The 17,354-nt window shown below is 41.5% G+C and overlaps 1 protein-coding gene, 1 long non-coding RNA gene and 2 pseudogenes across 2 annotated transcripts; 1 reads left to right on the top strand and 3 right to left on the bottom strand.

Annotated features, from left to right (window-relative positions):
* Window positions 1-382: 382 nt before the first annotated feature.
* On the bottom strand, window positions 383-2,256 carry LOC130137683 (omega-amidase, chloroplastic-like; annotated as a pseudogene).
* Window positions 2,257-2,332: 76 nt separating this feature from the next.
* Window positions 2,333-4,088, top strand: LOC130137726 (uncharacterized). The gene is made up of 2 exons (XR_008816101.1): window positions 2,333-2,731; window positions 2,985-4,088. It is a non-coding gene; the product is annotated as an uncharacterized LOC130137726 (long non-coding RNA).
* Window positions 4,089-6,722: 2,634 nt separating this feature from the next.
* On the bottom strand, window positions 6,723-8,446 carry LOC130137684 (uncharacterized; annotated as a pseudogene).
* A 543-nt stretch (window positions 8,447-8,989) lies between these two features.
* Window positions 8,990-13,310, bottom strand: LOC130137721 (putative disease resistance RPP13-like protein 1). Its single transcript, XM_056309670.1, has 2 exons — window positions 11,941-13,310; window positions 8,990-11,802 (listed from the first exon to the last, which is right to left on the bottom strand). The coding sequence occupies exons 1-2, from the start codon at window positions 13,169-13,171 to the stop codon at window positions 8,990-8,992; spliced, it is 4,044 nt and encodes a 1,347-aa protein (XP_056165645.1). The 5' UTR covers window positions 13,172-13,310.
* Between the last annotated feature and the right edge of the window lie 4,044 nt (window positions 13,311-17,354).

The following is a 17,354-nucleotide window of genomic DNA, read 5'->3' on the forward strand; positions in this document are numbered from 1 at the left end:
TTTTGGAACCTGGAACCTACCCGTCAGAACGTGAAACCTGGAACCTACCCTGTCACAGGTTCCAGGGTCGGTTCCAGGTTCCAACAGGTTCTTTTTTTTAATTTCGTTTTTAAGTAAACAAAACGAAAATAAACGCAACAATGACTAGTTATTAAAAAATAATATTTCGCTTAGTAGAAAGGGGATATTATCTAACAACCTAGATCCATTTATGCAGAATAGAAAACACCAAGAGTTCAGCATCATATAACTTTATTATCAATGGATCAGTGCAAATATATTTAGTAGAATGATATTGTCAATAAAAGGCCAATTAGCAACACCAATAGCAAACCTCGTTAATCTAGGAAAGAAACTTAAAACAATATAATAGTGGAGGAGGCAAAAACTAGCTAATTAGGACTCAATATTGCAAAGAGATATCTTCTATACAAAAAGCAATAGAGGACATATCGCAATGTCGTAAAAGCATTTATACAGCTAAGCCCCCTTTGTGCAAGGCTTACTTTGCTGATGTTCAACTTAAAAATCATTGGAAGGGATAAAACGAAAATAAATCAAAGGAAAACAATCCAAAGGTCCACCACTTAAGACATACGTGTTTACTGTCAGAAATCTTCTTACTTTCGAACTGCATAGACTGGGCCAGTGGTAGCCCCAGCACCAATATGCAGTCAACATTGTAGGAAATGCAAAATAGACGAAGAGGAAACGAAACCTACCTCTTGCAGCATAAATCATTGCCAATTCCTGAAACCGAATATCATAACATATGCCTATACCAATACGTCCAACGTCTGCATAGAGCCAAAAAGAAAAGAAAAGAAAAGAAAACAACTCAAACAACAGATAGACCAGAAGACTCAGGCAACTAAATGTTCCATACATAGTTACTTAAGGAAAGAAAAGTTACCTTGCGGTGCTTGGCTTTCAGCACTCCAATGGAACCAAAAACACAGCAAGCGTTGTACAATCGATCACCACATCTTTCTGGGATTGAACTGCCCACTATGGTAACCTTCAAGGCCTTAGCAGCTTCAGATAACATAGCAGTTGAAGGAGATGAACCTCCATCAATGTCCTCAGCATAAACAGGGAAGCTATCATTTGAATAGGGACTGTTCCATATTTCCTGGTACAGAGTCAACAAAACCATGGGGCAAGCTGCGTGATTTTTCCCTCCTTTTATAGAACGGCGCAGGCTACAAATATTTCTGATTTTACTGGAAGCCAAAGCTTGCAGTATAAAAACATAGCAATTACATAAGCATCAATAAGAACTTAGCCACAGAAAGTCACCCAAAACTAATGAAACAGACACGTGCCCGCTCAAGATGCTTTTATCCATTCTTTCTTCTAGTGCACGCCTTCACAAAAGGGCATTTGATAAGGTATACAAAGTTCTTGTAAGCCATAAATTTCCCATTTTGCAATCAGGAGGCACATCCAAACTTTCCGCAGCTACACGAAATGCTCAATGACCTTTTTCATTCAACACGGGCTACATTTGCCTAAACATCTGCTAAATCTACCTAATGCAGAGAGACTCACGGGCAAGAGAACAAGCTGAGCGCCCTTGTCCACGGCCTCCCGAATCGCGTCGCGAGCATGGGCAATGTTCCTCTCTTTATCCGCCTCACCGAAAGTTGGTATAGCCCGATCTGAAACTGAAACCACACCACCCAAAGAAAAGACGTCAAATTTCGAGGTCGCATCGATGATCGAAGTCGAGGGGTTCGAGCCCATGCCTTGGCGAGGGGAGGAGTGGGCAGAGGGAGCGCGGGCGTCAACTGACACTTACTCTTGTCCTTGCTCGCTCCCTTCTTGCACCTCCAGCCACAGGCCACTCGATTGGTCACCAAAAAAACCCAGAATCGGAAATCCACCGTGGATGAGCCGGACCGCGGTTGATGAAGACAGAGGAAGAGCCAAGGCGGACGCCGAACGGAGCGAGGAGAGGCAAGAAGGTCTCGTCAAGTCGTGGGTGCGGGGAGTGGGAGAGAGGGTGCAACGGAGGAGCAACCGAGAGAGAGAAATTTGTGAAGAAAAGTTAGGGTTTTTATTTTTTACTAGGAAGAGCGTTGGTTCCGGTTCCGGGTTCCGGAACCGGGAACCCGGAACCGGGAACCGGCGGTTCCTAAAAAATTGGAACCGAGAACCGGAACCGCCCACCCTAGAACCGGGAACCGAACCTTACCCGCCGGTTCGGTTTTTCGGTTCCCGGTTCTACCCTAGAACCGTGCTCACCCCTACCATTTTCCACCTTAAATTTGCGAATGAAGTGATTGCTATATGTCATAGCTCTTCATATTTGCTAAATTATTTTCTTCAAGCCGAGTGATTAATCTTGATAGTTTGTCTGTAAAACAAACAAAGAGGTGCCTTGTCCCGCAACGAAAAGATACGAGTGTGTGGACCAATATTTGGTGCAGCATTACTTCGATGAGAGTGGAATTACTGCTGTGAGCACGATTCCTGATTCGAGTGTGGGGATATCTTCTTAATGTTTTTGGTATTTTATGGAGAGAGTATATTCTGCGTGGTTCATTGCATGAGCTTCGAGGGTTTATTATTTCTTTTCCCCCTGGTACAGCGCAACTGTTTTCGCTTAATATAGCTTAGATACAAAAAAGATGTGCTGGCAATGGCACGGGAGTATTATAAGGAGAGTAGGGACATTGACGGAACTTTAAGGCGAATGCCCCGTCATCCGGTTTCTGAAAGGGCTGTAGTAAGCTTTTAATTCGCGATTGCTCAAGCAGTTGTTCTAGCCATGCCAACTATTCGATTTGTTCGATTCCTTTCTCCAGATTGGCAATTTCATGTCCTTTTTAGTTCTTTTAACTAATTTTCTTTCTTTCGCTTTCCCCCGTCCTCTACCGGCACTGTCTGATCATCATTTTTCTGTAATTATTACGTTGGTAGTTTTGCCTCATTTTTGTTTAAAGATGATGCTGCATAATCTGCTTTTTGGCTTTTTACAGCGACAGTCCTTGAAGAAGTTTCTTGGGAACTACTTGCAGGCATTAAAAGCTATGCCTAGGACTTTGAGAATGATGCAAGTGCTAAGCAGTTAGAGAAACATATGTTGCTCCGTGTGAGCTCTAGTTTAGCAGCTGCTCACAAAGTCAAAGGATTTGCTCTACTTGGACGCCTTCATTTTGCACTGAACTCGTGCTTTCGATCTTCATCTTTACTTGAGCCCAAATTATTGAGCTTATATGACAATCTTCATTGTTAGATGCTCAAAGCATCTTTTCCAATGTTTTTCATCGTCAAACAATGTTTTCATGTTACTTCACCTTGGTTTTCATGGTTCTCCCTAACGATCATTACAATTATGATCATTGGATTTTCTGATGTCCTCTCAAAACATGTAAATAGACTCCTTCAAGAAAGCAACATCGTATGGTTGGGTATGAGGGACCCGATATTTCTAGCTGGGGTTTCTTATTTTAGGTGTTCACTTCAGTTGCTAGCAGGTCTTGCTCCTCAGGTATGTACATAGTTACCAAAGCTATTTGTGGAACCATGCAGTGAGTGCAAGGGTGCAGAAGTATGGTATGCTAAGTACGGCATCAAAAAGACACGTTGAGGTTTTCTTTTTGGTATCCTTTGGTTCAGAACATTAACTTTTGCTCTGTTTTTCACCACGTGGCGGGAGCAGAACAAGTTGTGGTGGGGGACATAGTACATCATCAAGAACATGATGATGAGAATGTGGCAGAAGAAGTTGTTTCGGCTTAATTGACAACAAGGAGATCCTGTTTGTCATCGCTGAGTGTCATCTTTGTGGATATGGTCGATTCACTGAGACTCAATCATGTGGTTGTTCTACACTGCCTTTTGCCAAGAGCTTCGAATTGTTATTTCGATTGTTGTCTGTTGTTAGAACTCAGATTTTGTCTCTACTATTGTCTAGCTGAGTACTCCAAATTGTAAAGCTATTCTGTTTACCCTGTACTTCATTCCACTTGCTCACAACCTGCTCGACAGAATGCCTGACTGAATCGTAGATAGTTAGTTCCTGTTGCATTCTGTTTAAAAACGTTTTGATGTCCAATTGAAGTTGTGTTGGTTGTGTCTTACTACATTTCCTGTAGATAGTTGATTGAACAAATTTGGACTTACAGGCATACTGCGTTGCTTGTTGTTTATGTGTGCAATATGTCAAATGCTGGTCATGTATCATTTGTTGTTTGATGTTCATACATCTCGCGTCGGAAAATGCACATGGTATTACTCCTCTAAGCTGTTGGACACGAGAAGTTCTGATCCGAATGACATGTGTATGATGTTACATTCATAGTCCTTGAGTCGCATAAACATGTATAGTGAGATGGAAATGTAGAATGCTTTGTATATATTGATATCTCATCAAATTGTCTTCGTTTCATGCCTTGAACATAACAAGGGTGTTTGCTGGTCGCTTTTGTTCATATTTGGAATGTCAGGATTTTGATCCCATTTCAATAGTATTTTAGTCATGCGAACATATAGAGAGATGCTACATTGATGTTACGTTCGTTTTCCATCAAATTGGGCAATTTCATGGCTTGAAACGATAAAAAATGATAAGATTCCATCCATATTGCCCAGATTCGAGTCAAGCAAAGTTGGTAATTGTTTGGCGTTACTTGGACCTCCTCAGCATGTATATCCACGTGAGAAAGAGACAGCTTTGGATTCACATTGATTTCATGTTGGAATATCACATTCTCATGCTCGAAGCGTGCTTAAGATGTCCTAGGAGCTTGCTGTCCGTATGTATTTATGCAGTGAATGAGTATTTTTTAAACTCATTTGGATGATAAACTTGTATTTGTGGTTGGTGGGGTCTTCGTTCCTTTGAAGTAGCAGCTACCCGCGCTTTTTGTTAGGTCTCCTGTGAGTGTTGCTGTCAACTTTTTTTTCATATTGGACAATAGTGTGCATGGATGAAAGTTGCTTTCTGCGAGGTAAAGAAATGAGTAATTTGAGCTAAATCTTCGTTGCATCGTGTTGACATCTTCTCAGCTTGCCATTCATGCTTTGAGATTGTAAAAATGTCATCCCTCGTTTTATTGGTGGTGAGTTGGTCGTTAATCCTAAAAAAATCAAAAATCAAAATCAAAAGCAAAAAAGTTGAAAATATAAAATGTAAAGAATGGAGATCGCATTTAGGTAGTTGCATCTTAGGAATAGTTTTAATTTGATCCAATTTAGTTTAAGATTGCAATTACGGAATTATCTCGGTACATGTTTTATACTCTTAGGTTCGAATTTTATAACTGGGAAAGGTTTAATGCAACCACACATAAAAATGACATCGTTTCTACCGCGGCTCAACTGTAAATCTATTTCTCAAGAGCTACCCTAAAAAAGTCCGTCCTTCACATTGCCGGAATGGAGCGACTGAAAGTCTTGGACATGTCATGTGTAAATATCAAAGACAAAGCTAGAAGGTAAATAACGTTCGCCTCACCACCACCAGTTTAATACCGATCAGCTTTTCATTCAGAGATGCTAATTTACTCACAAATTGCTTGAAAACAGTAACCTGCAAATGCAAAAAAGGAACCTAGTCTGAATTCTAAGCATCTCTCCTGTGTCTTCATCAAAGCCGGAAGGAATAAAACATCCTAGATGCACAATAATGCATAAGACAATCAATTGCTTTGAAGCACAAGCGGTTATATCACAACGCTCAATCTTATTTTGAAGCTAGAGACTTCGCCCGTCTGTTGGCAGGGTCTTTGTGATTGTCGAAAGTGAAAGGCTGCTCAAGGCAAGCTGAGAACTATTTCATGGAGCATGCATAGGAAGTACCGGCTCTATCAATTAACAACTGACAATCGTGATATGATTTGAATCATCATAAGATTGGAAGATTCCGATGAAGTCGGGTAGCTATATTTGATGAACATCTGATACTCTGCATGAATGCTCTAATATTAAATGAGTTTACAAAAGTCCAAAGATTGTTTGTAAGACTCCCTCAACAGCAAACATCATCAATATGGGGTCGTTCAAAATGTCCAGGAACTTTCCTTCAATGGTCCTAAAGAAATAGGCGAAGGAGAAAAGGCTTCACAAGTTGGACTTTCTGGCAAAGCCGTAGGGCTGCTTCTTGGAAGAGGTCTTCATCGGTAAACTTGCTTTTAAAAGTAAGCCCAAGCAACAACACCATCGACCGTTCCAAACAATTTCTTTATTTTTATTTATTTTATTTATTTTTTACAAATAATTTCTTTATTAAAATGATGATGATATTATGGCAAATAGCTACAAGAAAAAGGTCCGAATTTGGAGGTTGAATTTCCTACGGAATTACCATGAATGCAAAATAAAATGTTGTAAAGTCTCTCTCGGAATCTCTTGGTCTCTCTCGAAATCTTAGTCAATAAACATTTATCTTTTTAACCTTGTAACAACTCCTTTTCATCGATTGTGCTTCTTCCTCCAATGACTATCTGGAGAAATGTGAAGGTCAGTAACCGGACCTCATAAAAATTGGACCCGAAAAGAAGAGGGTTGAAATTGACATTTATCAGCCGTCACTGGATAGTTTTCGGATTAAAACACGCAACTTTACACACCAAAAACAACAAGAAGCACAACCTCGAACAAACCTTACTCTAGCTGGATGGTTTTCACAAACTTAGGATTCCCAAGCAAGACAACCTACAACGCTTGTCGGTGCCAATCTTATTTTGACACCAAGGCAACACTCAAAACAATGCTTAACGGAGAACTCGATAATGTTGAATACATTAAACATCAAGAACTAAATGACAGCGAGATTCAGTGATTAGCTGAACAAAATTAAGACCTTCCTCTGTACTTCACTAGAGAAACTACACTTGAAAAATTAGATAAGAGCGAGATTCAATACTTAGATTACAAAACATGTAGAGAGATCTTGTTCTCCCAACAGACCAACTGTTAATCCTCTCAAAAGTAGGGTTTTTGTCATGTATTACTAAACAAGAATTAAAGCCAAATCTTGGCACATTAGGGGAGAACCACAAAGTCTGTACCAGTCAACATCAGCATTCTTGTTTCTGACAATTTCCCAAGCAACAAAAGAGTTCAGGCAACCAGTTGAAGAAGCTGTGCATACAACATTCTCTGCAGCTGAGGAATTAGGAAAATTCACACCACAAACAGCAGCTTGGATGGAAACCAACTCTCTAGACCTAGCAGCGGGCCACTTCCAATGAGAGTTACGAATAACAGCAGATACTTTGGCCTGCAGAGGAAGAGAAGATTCATAAGTCATTCTCCTTGAGAAATGATTCCGGCAAGATCCTAGCATGGTGTCACAAATCATACCAAGAGAAATATTATATCCATTACCCACTATATATCTAATGCGGGGTTTCAAGATATTCCCGACTTTTAATAACTTCTTCCAAGCATAAGGAGCATCTGGTTTCCAGTCAAGATGATAGCTATAGAGCCAGGAAAAACATAGAGACCGTACCTCAACAAAATACTCCACAGACACTTTAAAATACAAGCCAGATTTCACAAATCCAGTCTTTGAATGCTAAGGCCTCCAAACTGCTTAGCAGGACAGACAGTGTCCCATCTAACTTTTGCTCCCTCTTTTAGCATCCGGATCTCCCTTCCAAATGAAAGCTCTACACTTGTGCTCAACCATTTCAAAAACTTTCTTGGCAACAGAAAGAGTTGGCTCTAATAGTTAACCATACTATAAATAAAAGATTTAATAAGCAGAAGGTCTTCGGCATATGAGTGGCTTTTAACTGTCCAAGCTTTAAATCTTGTTGTAATCTGATGATTTTATGAGATTGTCTGAAAGCCTTTCAGACCATCCAAAATAACTAGAAGAAAGAACCAAACGAGAACATAGGGTTGGCTGATTGCTCATGCTGTTTGATTTGATTGCTGCATGTTAGACAAATGCATCTTTTAAAAGCTTAAGCTTTCAGGAAACGAGCCAAGTGATATATATATATCATAACACTTAGTAATTTTCACATAAAAGAATCAAAATTAGTGAGGTGCATTCCACAACTTAGTAAATGTGTGTAAATGGAGTTTCCAGACTAAAACGGGAAAGAGGATTTAAAACACCTTAATTGCCATTAACATGACATGAACTTGCTCTATCCATCCTGAAGTTCTGAGCCATACTTCTTCGATGCAATGCAACTTTCAAACATTTTTCAAACTCGTCTTTTGCTATTTATTCATCACATAAATCATGCCCAGACTTTAGATTCATCTAGTGGATCGAACATCACGGGAAAAACAAGACACTTATTGAACAAGGGAAAGAGAACATACACATACCTCTATCCCTGCGACTAATCATGGGAAAAGCTTCCACCAAAGTCCGAGATGTTAACCAGGAAGCTAGCCCGCAGTGGTATGTCCCGTTCTTCTTCGCCTCTACAATGAGGAGCAATCTCACGTCCAGGGTCCACCCCTTCCGCATCTCCTCCTCCTAGGACTTTAGGACTGACAAGCTCCACCGATGGGAATTGCCAATGTTAACCTGCGAGGCCAGCAAAGATGGAGAGAATGTTTGGGTAATGAGGACTGGAGCGTAGCGATGACAAAAGAATTGGTGGACGAGAAATCCAAAGTTCAAAACGCGAGCAGCCCCCGTCAACAACAATTTGTGCCGGGATCGATGAGATCGTAGGGGGGGGGCGGGGGAAGAACCGGTACCAAATCTGAGGAGAGAATTTGACAACGGGTTGAAATCAAATACCTGGTTTTTACCCCGAAGGGCCATCGCAATCTTCGCGAGATCGAGAGGAGGAGAGCCGAAAGAAGAAGCGGAGAGAGGCGGTGATTGGGATGGCGATGGTTACGCCCAAAAGCAGCTGCTGCTTCTTCAAGCTTACTACTACTAAAATCTTCTAAAAAAATAATTAAAATACGGAACCCCCTTTTCCAAAAAACAGAAGCCAAAGCTCAGATATATTAAAACCCCCGTCTCTTCCGCATATATAGCATTCGAGCCTGAATCCTTTTAAGTAATTGACTCAATTGCGTAATCGGCCAATATGACCAGCGGGATTTCGCGGATGAGGGGCCAATAGCGGCCGGTCCCTTTCTTGCATCGCTCCTCCAGAATCCCACATCTTTCGATCCAGAGGTATTCTAGGGAGGGAGGGAGGCCATCCTGGGGCAACTCCCTCAGCTTCGGGCAATCTTTGATCCATAACAACAGGAGAGAGGGAGGGAGACTGCTGGACAGTCTTTCCACCTTCCCCATGTTCCGCATAAAGAGATGGAGCAGAGAGGAAGGGAGCGGAAGCCGAAGATCCTTCTCCTCTCCCACTCCTCCCACCCTGCCGTCGATATACAGAGATTGAAGGGAGGTGAGGCGGGTAAGCCACTCCCTCACCGGCTGCTTCATACTCCCACAATCCCATACCTTAAGTTCCTGTAGCTGGGGCGGCAATCCTCCGTGGGGGAAGCGCGCAATACTCTCACACTCTGAAATATTGAGTGTACATAGACATGGAAGTTGATACAACTTATCAGGTAACGATTTTATCTTCGGACAATTATAAAGAGAAAATCTCGAGATGCTGAGAGGAAGAGGAGGGAAGCACTCTAGCTCCAGCGCAGGACAGTTGACCAATGCCAAGGAAGTGAGATGGGACAGTGTGTGTAGGCACGGAGGTAAACTTCTCAAATTCTTGCAATCCCCAATTTCAATCTCTTGAAGCGACCAAAGACGGTCTACATTTATCTCCGCGAGTGACTCCACTCCATTGCAGTAAGAAATCGTAAGTGTCTTGAGGGTCGCAGGTAAAAATCTACCCTCGTTGAATAGAGAGGCTGGCAGAGAATTACATTCGTAGATTGATAATTTTTGCAGACAAGATGTCATGTCAATGCGATTATTGCTATTGCTGCTGTTGCCACTGCTTGGTTCATCTGGATGAATACTTAATCCTTTGGGTAAAGATTGCAACATATTGCAGCCACTGACATTTAATGATACCACCGATGTCGGTATACCTGTTTCGGGGAAGGACACGAGTTTTGGACAGTTATTGACCGTCAAGTTTATAAGAGAGGAGAGGGTATGCATTTTGCTTGGGAGCTTCTCTAAATTGACGCAATTTGTCAATTTGATAGTCTTGAGATTGCCGGGCAGCTCTATATCTCCTTCTCCAGCCACAAAATATATGAATTTCGGACATCCATCGACGACTAAGTTCTTCAGGCAAGCGAGATTTCGGATGACATCTCTATCTTGCCACAAGTATATTAACTCGTTACAATTGCGCATCTCCAACTTCTCTAGCTTGATCAAGGAGCTTGTGAACCCATGATTTAAGCAAGTTAATTCAGCAACATTTTCAATGGCAAGAGCAGTTAGAGATGTCAGGTTTACCAAACTCTTCAGCACCCCCTCATTACAACCTCCAAAGTTTAATTCATTGAGAGATGGAAGGCTCGTGATAGAGGGCGAGACATCCATATGAGGACAAGAGTTGATTTCAAGCATTACGAGGGAGCTTAGTTGACTAGGCAATCTTCCGATCAACATAGGGCAATCCTTAATGACGAGATGCTCAAGACAAGGGAATAATACTCCTACTTCTTCAGTGCCGACGCGATGAGACCAGTCCTCCCACAATGGCATGTCCTTGAACACCAAAGTAATTAAGGACGGAAAAGGACTTTTAGTTCCATAAAATTCAAACCCTATCGTGCATATCGCATTTAGACCTTCGATGTACAATTCTTTCAATGAAAATAGCTGCCCAAGTGATGGTAATGCTTTGGCGCGACGACACCCATGTAATCGTAAATGAACTATGTTAACATGTCGGGGACTTCCGAACCATGACGGAAATTCTAGGCCACCATAGTAGGATATTTCGAAATTTGCAAGGTTTTTGTGAGGGCGAAGAAAGTCCAGGACTTCTGCCTCAAGCTCTTCATTCCGCAAATTTTCAAAATCCGTACTCCATTGCATGGTCAACCGGCATATTCCCTCCTTCGTGTGTAAATTGGCATCTTGGGCATCTTCGGCTTCTCGAACCTTATGCAAATCAGAGATGAACAGTTCCTCTCGAAAGTTATTCAACTTTTTTAACTCCTTTAACCTCGATCTTGTTTCCATTCCCACTACAAATTTGGACAATATCTCAAGACCCACCATATTACCTATATACAGTGGCATCGCTCTTAAGCTCGGAGTGTCGGTAATGTCGAGAAATCTCAGATTAATCAGTTTCTCAATACCTTTTGGTAATTCAATAAGATAGTGACAGCCCCGCAACATCAAAGCCTCTAGGTTGTATAATGCAACAACTGACTTTGGAAGCGTTCTAATATCAGTATGTGACAGATTAAGGTGCCTTAAGTGTCTTAGTTTGCCAATGCAATCCGGTACCTCTCTGATATGGTAGCCACTTAATGAAAGCACCCTTAAGTACTTCAATCTAGATAACAAGTCACATAGCACTTTCTGAGACAAAAATGAACTATTATATTGCTTATCTAACGATATGAAGCTCCTAAGTCCCTTCATTCCATGATATATTTTGAATCTTTCTGACACAATGCGACGGTTGGGTATGAATGAGGCATGACGAGCTAAAGATGCAGTATATTGATTACCTTCGAACTTAAACTCCTCTGAGTTGAAATAGGTTGCACCTGCAACTAGCTTTGCCAGGTCATTCACAAGATCATGCATCAAGAATCGTGATTCACTTCTACTCGACTTTTGAAGTAACGATCTAGATACTAGCTCGTTGAAAAGTCTCAAACCTGCATTCCAATGATTCTTTCCTTCTCTTCCCTCCAACAAGCCCTCTGCAATCCACCAGTGAATCAGCTCATCCCGTTCGATTTCATAGTCATTGGGAAATATAGCACAGTAAGCAAAACATCTCCTTAGATTCGAAGGGAGATGGAGGTAGCTAAGTTTCAAAGCCGGAAGGATGTCATTACTTTCTTCTGGTAGGTCCCAAATTTTGCTGTTCAATATAGCTTCCCATTCATGGGGACTGACTTTAGAGCTTAGCAGCCCGGCCAAAGTCTTCACGGCTAATGGCAACCCTTGGCATTTTTTCACTATTTTTCGACCTAATTCTTCAAGATGGGGATGACGATCGAAATTTCCAACTCCAAGAGCATGAAATGCAAACAAAGTCATACAAGCATCTTGTGACAACTCTTTTAGAGTATATGGTGGAGCACGGGCTATTTCAGCAACACGGAAATTACGAGTTGTGACGATAATCTTGCTTCCCTTTGCTCCCGATTGAAAAGGCTTCAAAAGGGTAGTCCAGTTTCCATAATTCTCGTTCCAAACATCGTCTAAAACAACAAGAAACTTCTTCCTCGAAAGGTTTTCCTTAAGCTTATCTTGAAGCCAATTCAGGTCCTTACCTTCACAAGACAAATGGCCAACGGTTGTCTCTAGGATTGTCTTTGTAATAGCAAGCACGTCGAAATTATCGGAAACGCAAGCCCATGCTTTCGCATCGAAATAGCCGGTGACTCTAGCATCATTGTAGACTTGCTGAGCCAGAGACGTCTTCCCAACACCTCCCATCCCGATGGGAATCATTTTTAGATCCGCATATGTTCTATCGTCCTCTTCTCCTGTCAGTAATTTGAGGATCTCCCTTTTTTCATCCTCCCTACTAACAAAACCAGGCTCAGGCAAATAGGTGGTGGGAAGCGGCTTATCCTGTCGGCGGTCTGCTGATCGATTCCCGTTAGTCTCTCTCAAGTTTAGAGTATCTTTTCGAGTGATAACATCCATTAATCTGCCATCCATCTCTTCTATCGCGGATCTCAGTTTGCGGTCGAACATAAATGCTCTCGGGCTCAATCTGAAGCAACAACTCCGAAGAAGGGATCGCGCCTTGCTAGTATCAGGTTCTGCCTTGGACTTGTTTTCTGCAGATTCTGTGGCGAACTCGTCTAGCAAGTCTTCAATATCGTAGGCCAAGTTCCTGAGATCTTCGAGCCACAACTTCACCCCAAGATCACCAATCAGTTGTCTGTCCTCTGCATCATCCAGCACCTGGTTGATACTGATTAGCATCTTCTCCCATTTCTTCAGCAGCGTATCGATACCCTCGCGCTGCCCAAAGTAGAGAAGCTCGCGAGAGGCCAACCTATCAAACAGCACTTGAAGAAAGGAGCCAAGAAAGAGCTCCGCCAGGGGCATGGCTTGATTCGTGAGCAGCAGAGGATTAAACAAGAGTGCGAGGATGGTTCGAAACAAAGTGTACTGAGCGGAGAGGAAACCCAAGTTCTTGCTTCCAGGACGATAGCATCAAATGATAGTGTGAACCAAAGACTTTTCAAGCACTGAAGTGCTCTTTCTTTCTCGGAAGGAGCTGCCGTTGCATTTCATCTCGTCTCATTTGAATTTGAATTTGAATTTCATTTCACTTGCCTCAATTTCTCGGAAGCAAGTTGGTCGGACGTGGGACCAACAAGTCTTGGCATCATTAAAGCCACCAAAGGCTCAGAAAGTAAAGAAGTGGGCCCCGTCTCCAACCCAACCCCCCGAAGCTCTTGCTCTATTATTGCTCAATCAGTTCTCTCTCACCACTCACATCACACGAATTCCCAAACACACCCATCCACCATCATCATGCATCACATAGATCATATGGCATCATGGTTTCATTGATGCAGCCTCATGAACCCCATCCCATTATCAAAAAAAGGATAGGTAATTACATAATTTTTGTTCATGTAGATCGAATACCACCTTAACACGAGAGCTCAATGTACTGAAAGCTCCAAAAATTACGCAGTCGATTGCTCAACGGGTGTCCAGAAACACTTGATAAAAAAAGTCATATCTAAATAATGTCCAGAAAGAAAAAAAAACTGTTACTTTTCTTCATTATTATGGTTGCTACCTAGATTTGCTCTCGTAAAGATACATTATGCATAAGATTAGGAGGGAAAATTTGAGTGGCCCCAAATCGAATTTCATTGCAAACCTTCAAGCTGGTTTAGACACAATTTAATCGCTATATCTTTAAATAGAAAAAAAAATATTGTAAATACCTCGTTGGTATCAAGGTTAAACAAAATATGGAATTTCAAGACAGTAAGATCAGATAAGATAGGCTTATGTCTAATTAGGTGTATAGTGGGAGTACCTAACTACAATTGGTCCACCAACTCAATATTTTCCAAAGATGGACAAATTGATAAATTTAATCCACTACGAGTTTTTTTTTTTTTCCGGAAACTACAAGGTTTAAGGGGTGGCTCAAGAAATGGGAGCCAGACAAGAACTAGAATTATTGTACGAAGCAGAGGACGACCTCTTCACCTTTCCCAGTTGCAGGCCCCATGGGCAAAGCATGGAAAGAAGGGTGATCGTGGCGGGACATGCGCGGAAGCCAAAGGCATCAAACTTTTATAATTCATATAATTACTTCTCTATTTTCATTGCTCTTTTCGCACAAATAATTTATTTATTACTCTCTCTCTCCCTCCCTCCCTCCATGTACATCGCTTTTCGATTTTCTTTGCCATTTTATCTGTAGTTTGTATGTTATTGTTGTTCTTTGGATGCTTTGGACATGGGGCCTGCAACTCCACAAGGTGAAGAGGGCAGAGGGAGAATGACGTTGGATCCCTTCTTCCTCTCCTTCGCACAAAACTCCTTGTTGCTGTCTGGTCCCCATTTCTTGACCCAGCTAAATACAGGGTGTCAAGACATGCTTGTTTACTGAGGAATTACAAGGTTCCTGTTGAGATGCAGTCCTGCTCTAAATAATGTGCAATGCTCTTTAGGGTGAAGTGCACCCTCCTCATGATAAATTGCTCGCTTTTTTATGGTGAAGTTCATGCTTCTCAAGATAATATACAATCTCGTTCTCGTTCATGTCAAATTAAACATTTACCAATAGTTCAGGGACAACATTAAACAAATTAAAAGTCAAAGAACGAGATTGCATATTTGGTCAAAATTCAGGGACAATATTGCACAAACTAAAAGTTCATAGACGACATTGCACATTAGATTAAAATACATGAACTACTTATGTTATTATCCCTATCAAAATTGATTGAGATGCGAGTGATCGATACATAAAATACATTCTATTATGGTCATGTCATGCAATCGGACTGCTTGGATAGAAGATGTAGACTACAAAATTTGCCTAGGGCTTTTAAGCTGGTTCCGGAGATGAATGACACCAAGAAGGCCTCAAAGAATGGAATGAAACTTTCATTCTAGTCAAATGGTCTTTTCCATTCTTGCAACTACACTGTAAGAAAAAATAAATTGAGGTTGGTACAAATTACAAGTTATGTCTGTTGCGACAATTTAAGATAAGTTACTATACTAAGGTGATTGACATTCTCATCGTACAAAGTCTATAGCTAAACTCATACGTGAAAAAGAAAAATACTAACTACAGGTGCAATCCAAATTACACTGAGATCAGTTAAATCACGATTGCTGGAGTTATATTACTAGGTACAAGAACAATAAGGTGTGACCTACAAGGGAAATTATAATACCATTAAGAGGAGCAAAATCTCTTAAGACGAAGTAATTTACCTTAGAGGAAGTAATTTAATTTACCTTTGAAATGAGTAATTTAGCTTTGAAAGTAAAGTTCGTAAACCGCTTATTGTATCGTAGATGCAAAATAAAATTCATAAATTATATTTTGTGTTTGTAAATTAGCTTCTTGTATATTCATTATCAACAAAGTGCAACTTCAGACAATATAGGCCTCCGAGACTTCTTAAATCGGTCTCGATCCTCAAGAGCATCGATCTTCCCTCTCAACGACGAACGGAATAAAGAAGAAACTATATAGGTATATTAGTTTGTAACCTTGATATCAAGCTCTTCATTGAATACACTCTTCTGTGATCCCCCTCTACATGTACATGCAAAATGGAAGAACCAAAATCTCATCAAACGACACACATTTTACGACTTCACTTCTTACCGCGCGCCGCTCGTCCGTAAAATGCAGGAGAAAAGAATGGATTGATGGGATCTACTCCTGTCACTACAGTCATGAATTTGATCCTGCTTAGTGCACGAACGTCCCACCTCATCGATTCATAAGCAGACGGCACATCGTGCAAGGGATCGTGTCTGCGGTTTCTCTCCATTATCCTTCTTGCCAGGGAAACTTGCTTCCCAACTTCAAAGACGAACGCTTTGCCTTTCCCTCCAGCACCTCTCGCTGTTCTTCCAACACGGCGTACATATTCGCTCGGATCGCGCGGGAAGTCAAAGAGAATAACATGATCCACTCAGGTAATGTCGATTCCTCGTGATGCCCTGCCATATGGTTGAAAAAACATCAGGATCTTGCAAATACTTAAGGAAAGATGAGAGTGACATGTCTTTGGTAAATCCATATGTGCCCAGTGACCCCGCCAACAGTTAAAAGCACCCGCCTTTCATTTGACTGTGTCACAAACAGTGCTGTTAAAAGCACTACGCGCTGTTAAGAGGCTCAGAACCACACAATGCCTCAGGCGCTAGGCTGAACAATGAGAGGTGCTAAGTAAAAAGTGGGGATTAAATCCATCAACAAACAATTTCTTAGGTCTTTCCTGCTTAGAATCAGAAGTTATACAAGGTCTGCATCGCAGCACATATTGCACCGGTGCAAGATGTTGCGAGTGTCTAAAAGTCAACAAAGAATTAGAAAGGCGAGATTACGGGATAAGTAGATCGACCTTCATTGTATAAAAGAAGCTACAAAGCTTTCGGCTTCTCAGAGCCTGGTAGCTGTCCTCCACTTCCAACAGCTCTTTCAAAAAGATATTTACCTATTCTCTTCTTTACTTTTACTAAGAACGGGAAAAAGAAGGAAGTCAAAGAAAAAACGTTAACCTAGACAAATCTTCTCAGGCAATACCTCATAGGAGGAGCACCTCACCTCAGGCGCTTAACTTAAAAGAGGAAACCTTGCCTGAGATGAGGTGAGGAGGAGAGGCTTTGCCTCGCTTTGCCTGAGCGCCTAGGTGAGTGCCTCAAGCGTTTGCTAACACTCGGCTCTTGCCCATCAGAGAAATTGAGCTGAGCCCAATACCAGAAAACTTGCAAAATCCAGACAGAACAAGACCCGTCCCAGCCATTACTATTTTCATCTAATTCTTGTTGAGACCGACTATATTATTAAATGTGCAAGCTTGAACTGAGCACTGAAGGCCTGGGTCTTGGCAAGCCATGCATGGTTAACTAAAGGCTTACTTTTAGGGATCAAGCTCGGCCGCGGAGCAGATCTATCTCTAGAAGCATATACATCCCTGTCGGTGCAAACCAAACAAGGACACATCTTTAGATGGAGAAGCAGCAAACTCTTTCATATTTGCCTGTCGCGACTCTTGTAAAACAGCAGCAT

The sequence above is a fragment of the Syzygium oleosum genome, unplaced genomic scaffold, assembly GCF_021117445.2.
Source record: "Syzygium oleosum isolate NSW1041296 unplaced genomic scaffold, Sole_v2.1 Sole_v2.03, whole genome shotgun sequence".
Lineage (NCBI taxonomy): Eukaryota > Viridiplantae > Streptophyta > Magnoliopsida > Myrtales > Myrtaceae > Syzygium > Syzygium oleosum.

Excerpts from the sequence above, each read along its gene's own strand:
- LOC130137721 (XM_056309670.1), bottom strand. The coding sequence starts at position 13,171 with ATGCCCCTGGCGGAGCTCTTTCTTGGCTCCTTTCTTCAAGTGCTGTTT. Across the intron at positions 11,803-11,940 it reads TTGGGACCTACCAGAAGAAA|AGGGCTTGTTGGAGGGAAGA; the intron begins GTAATGACATCC and ends GGTGGATTGCAG.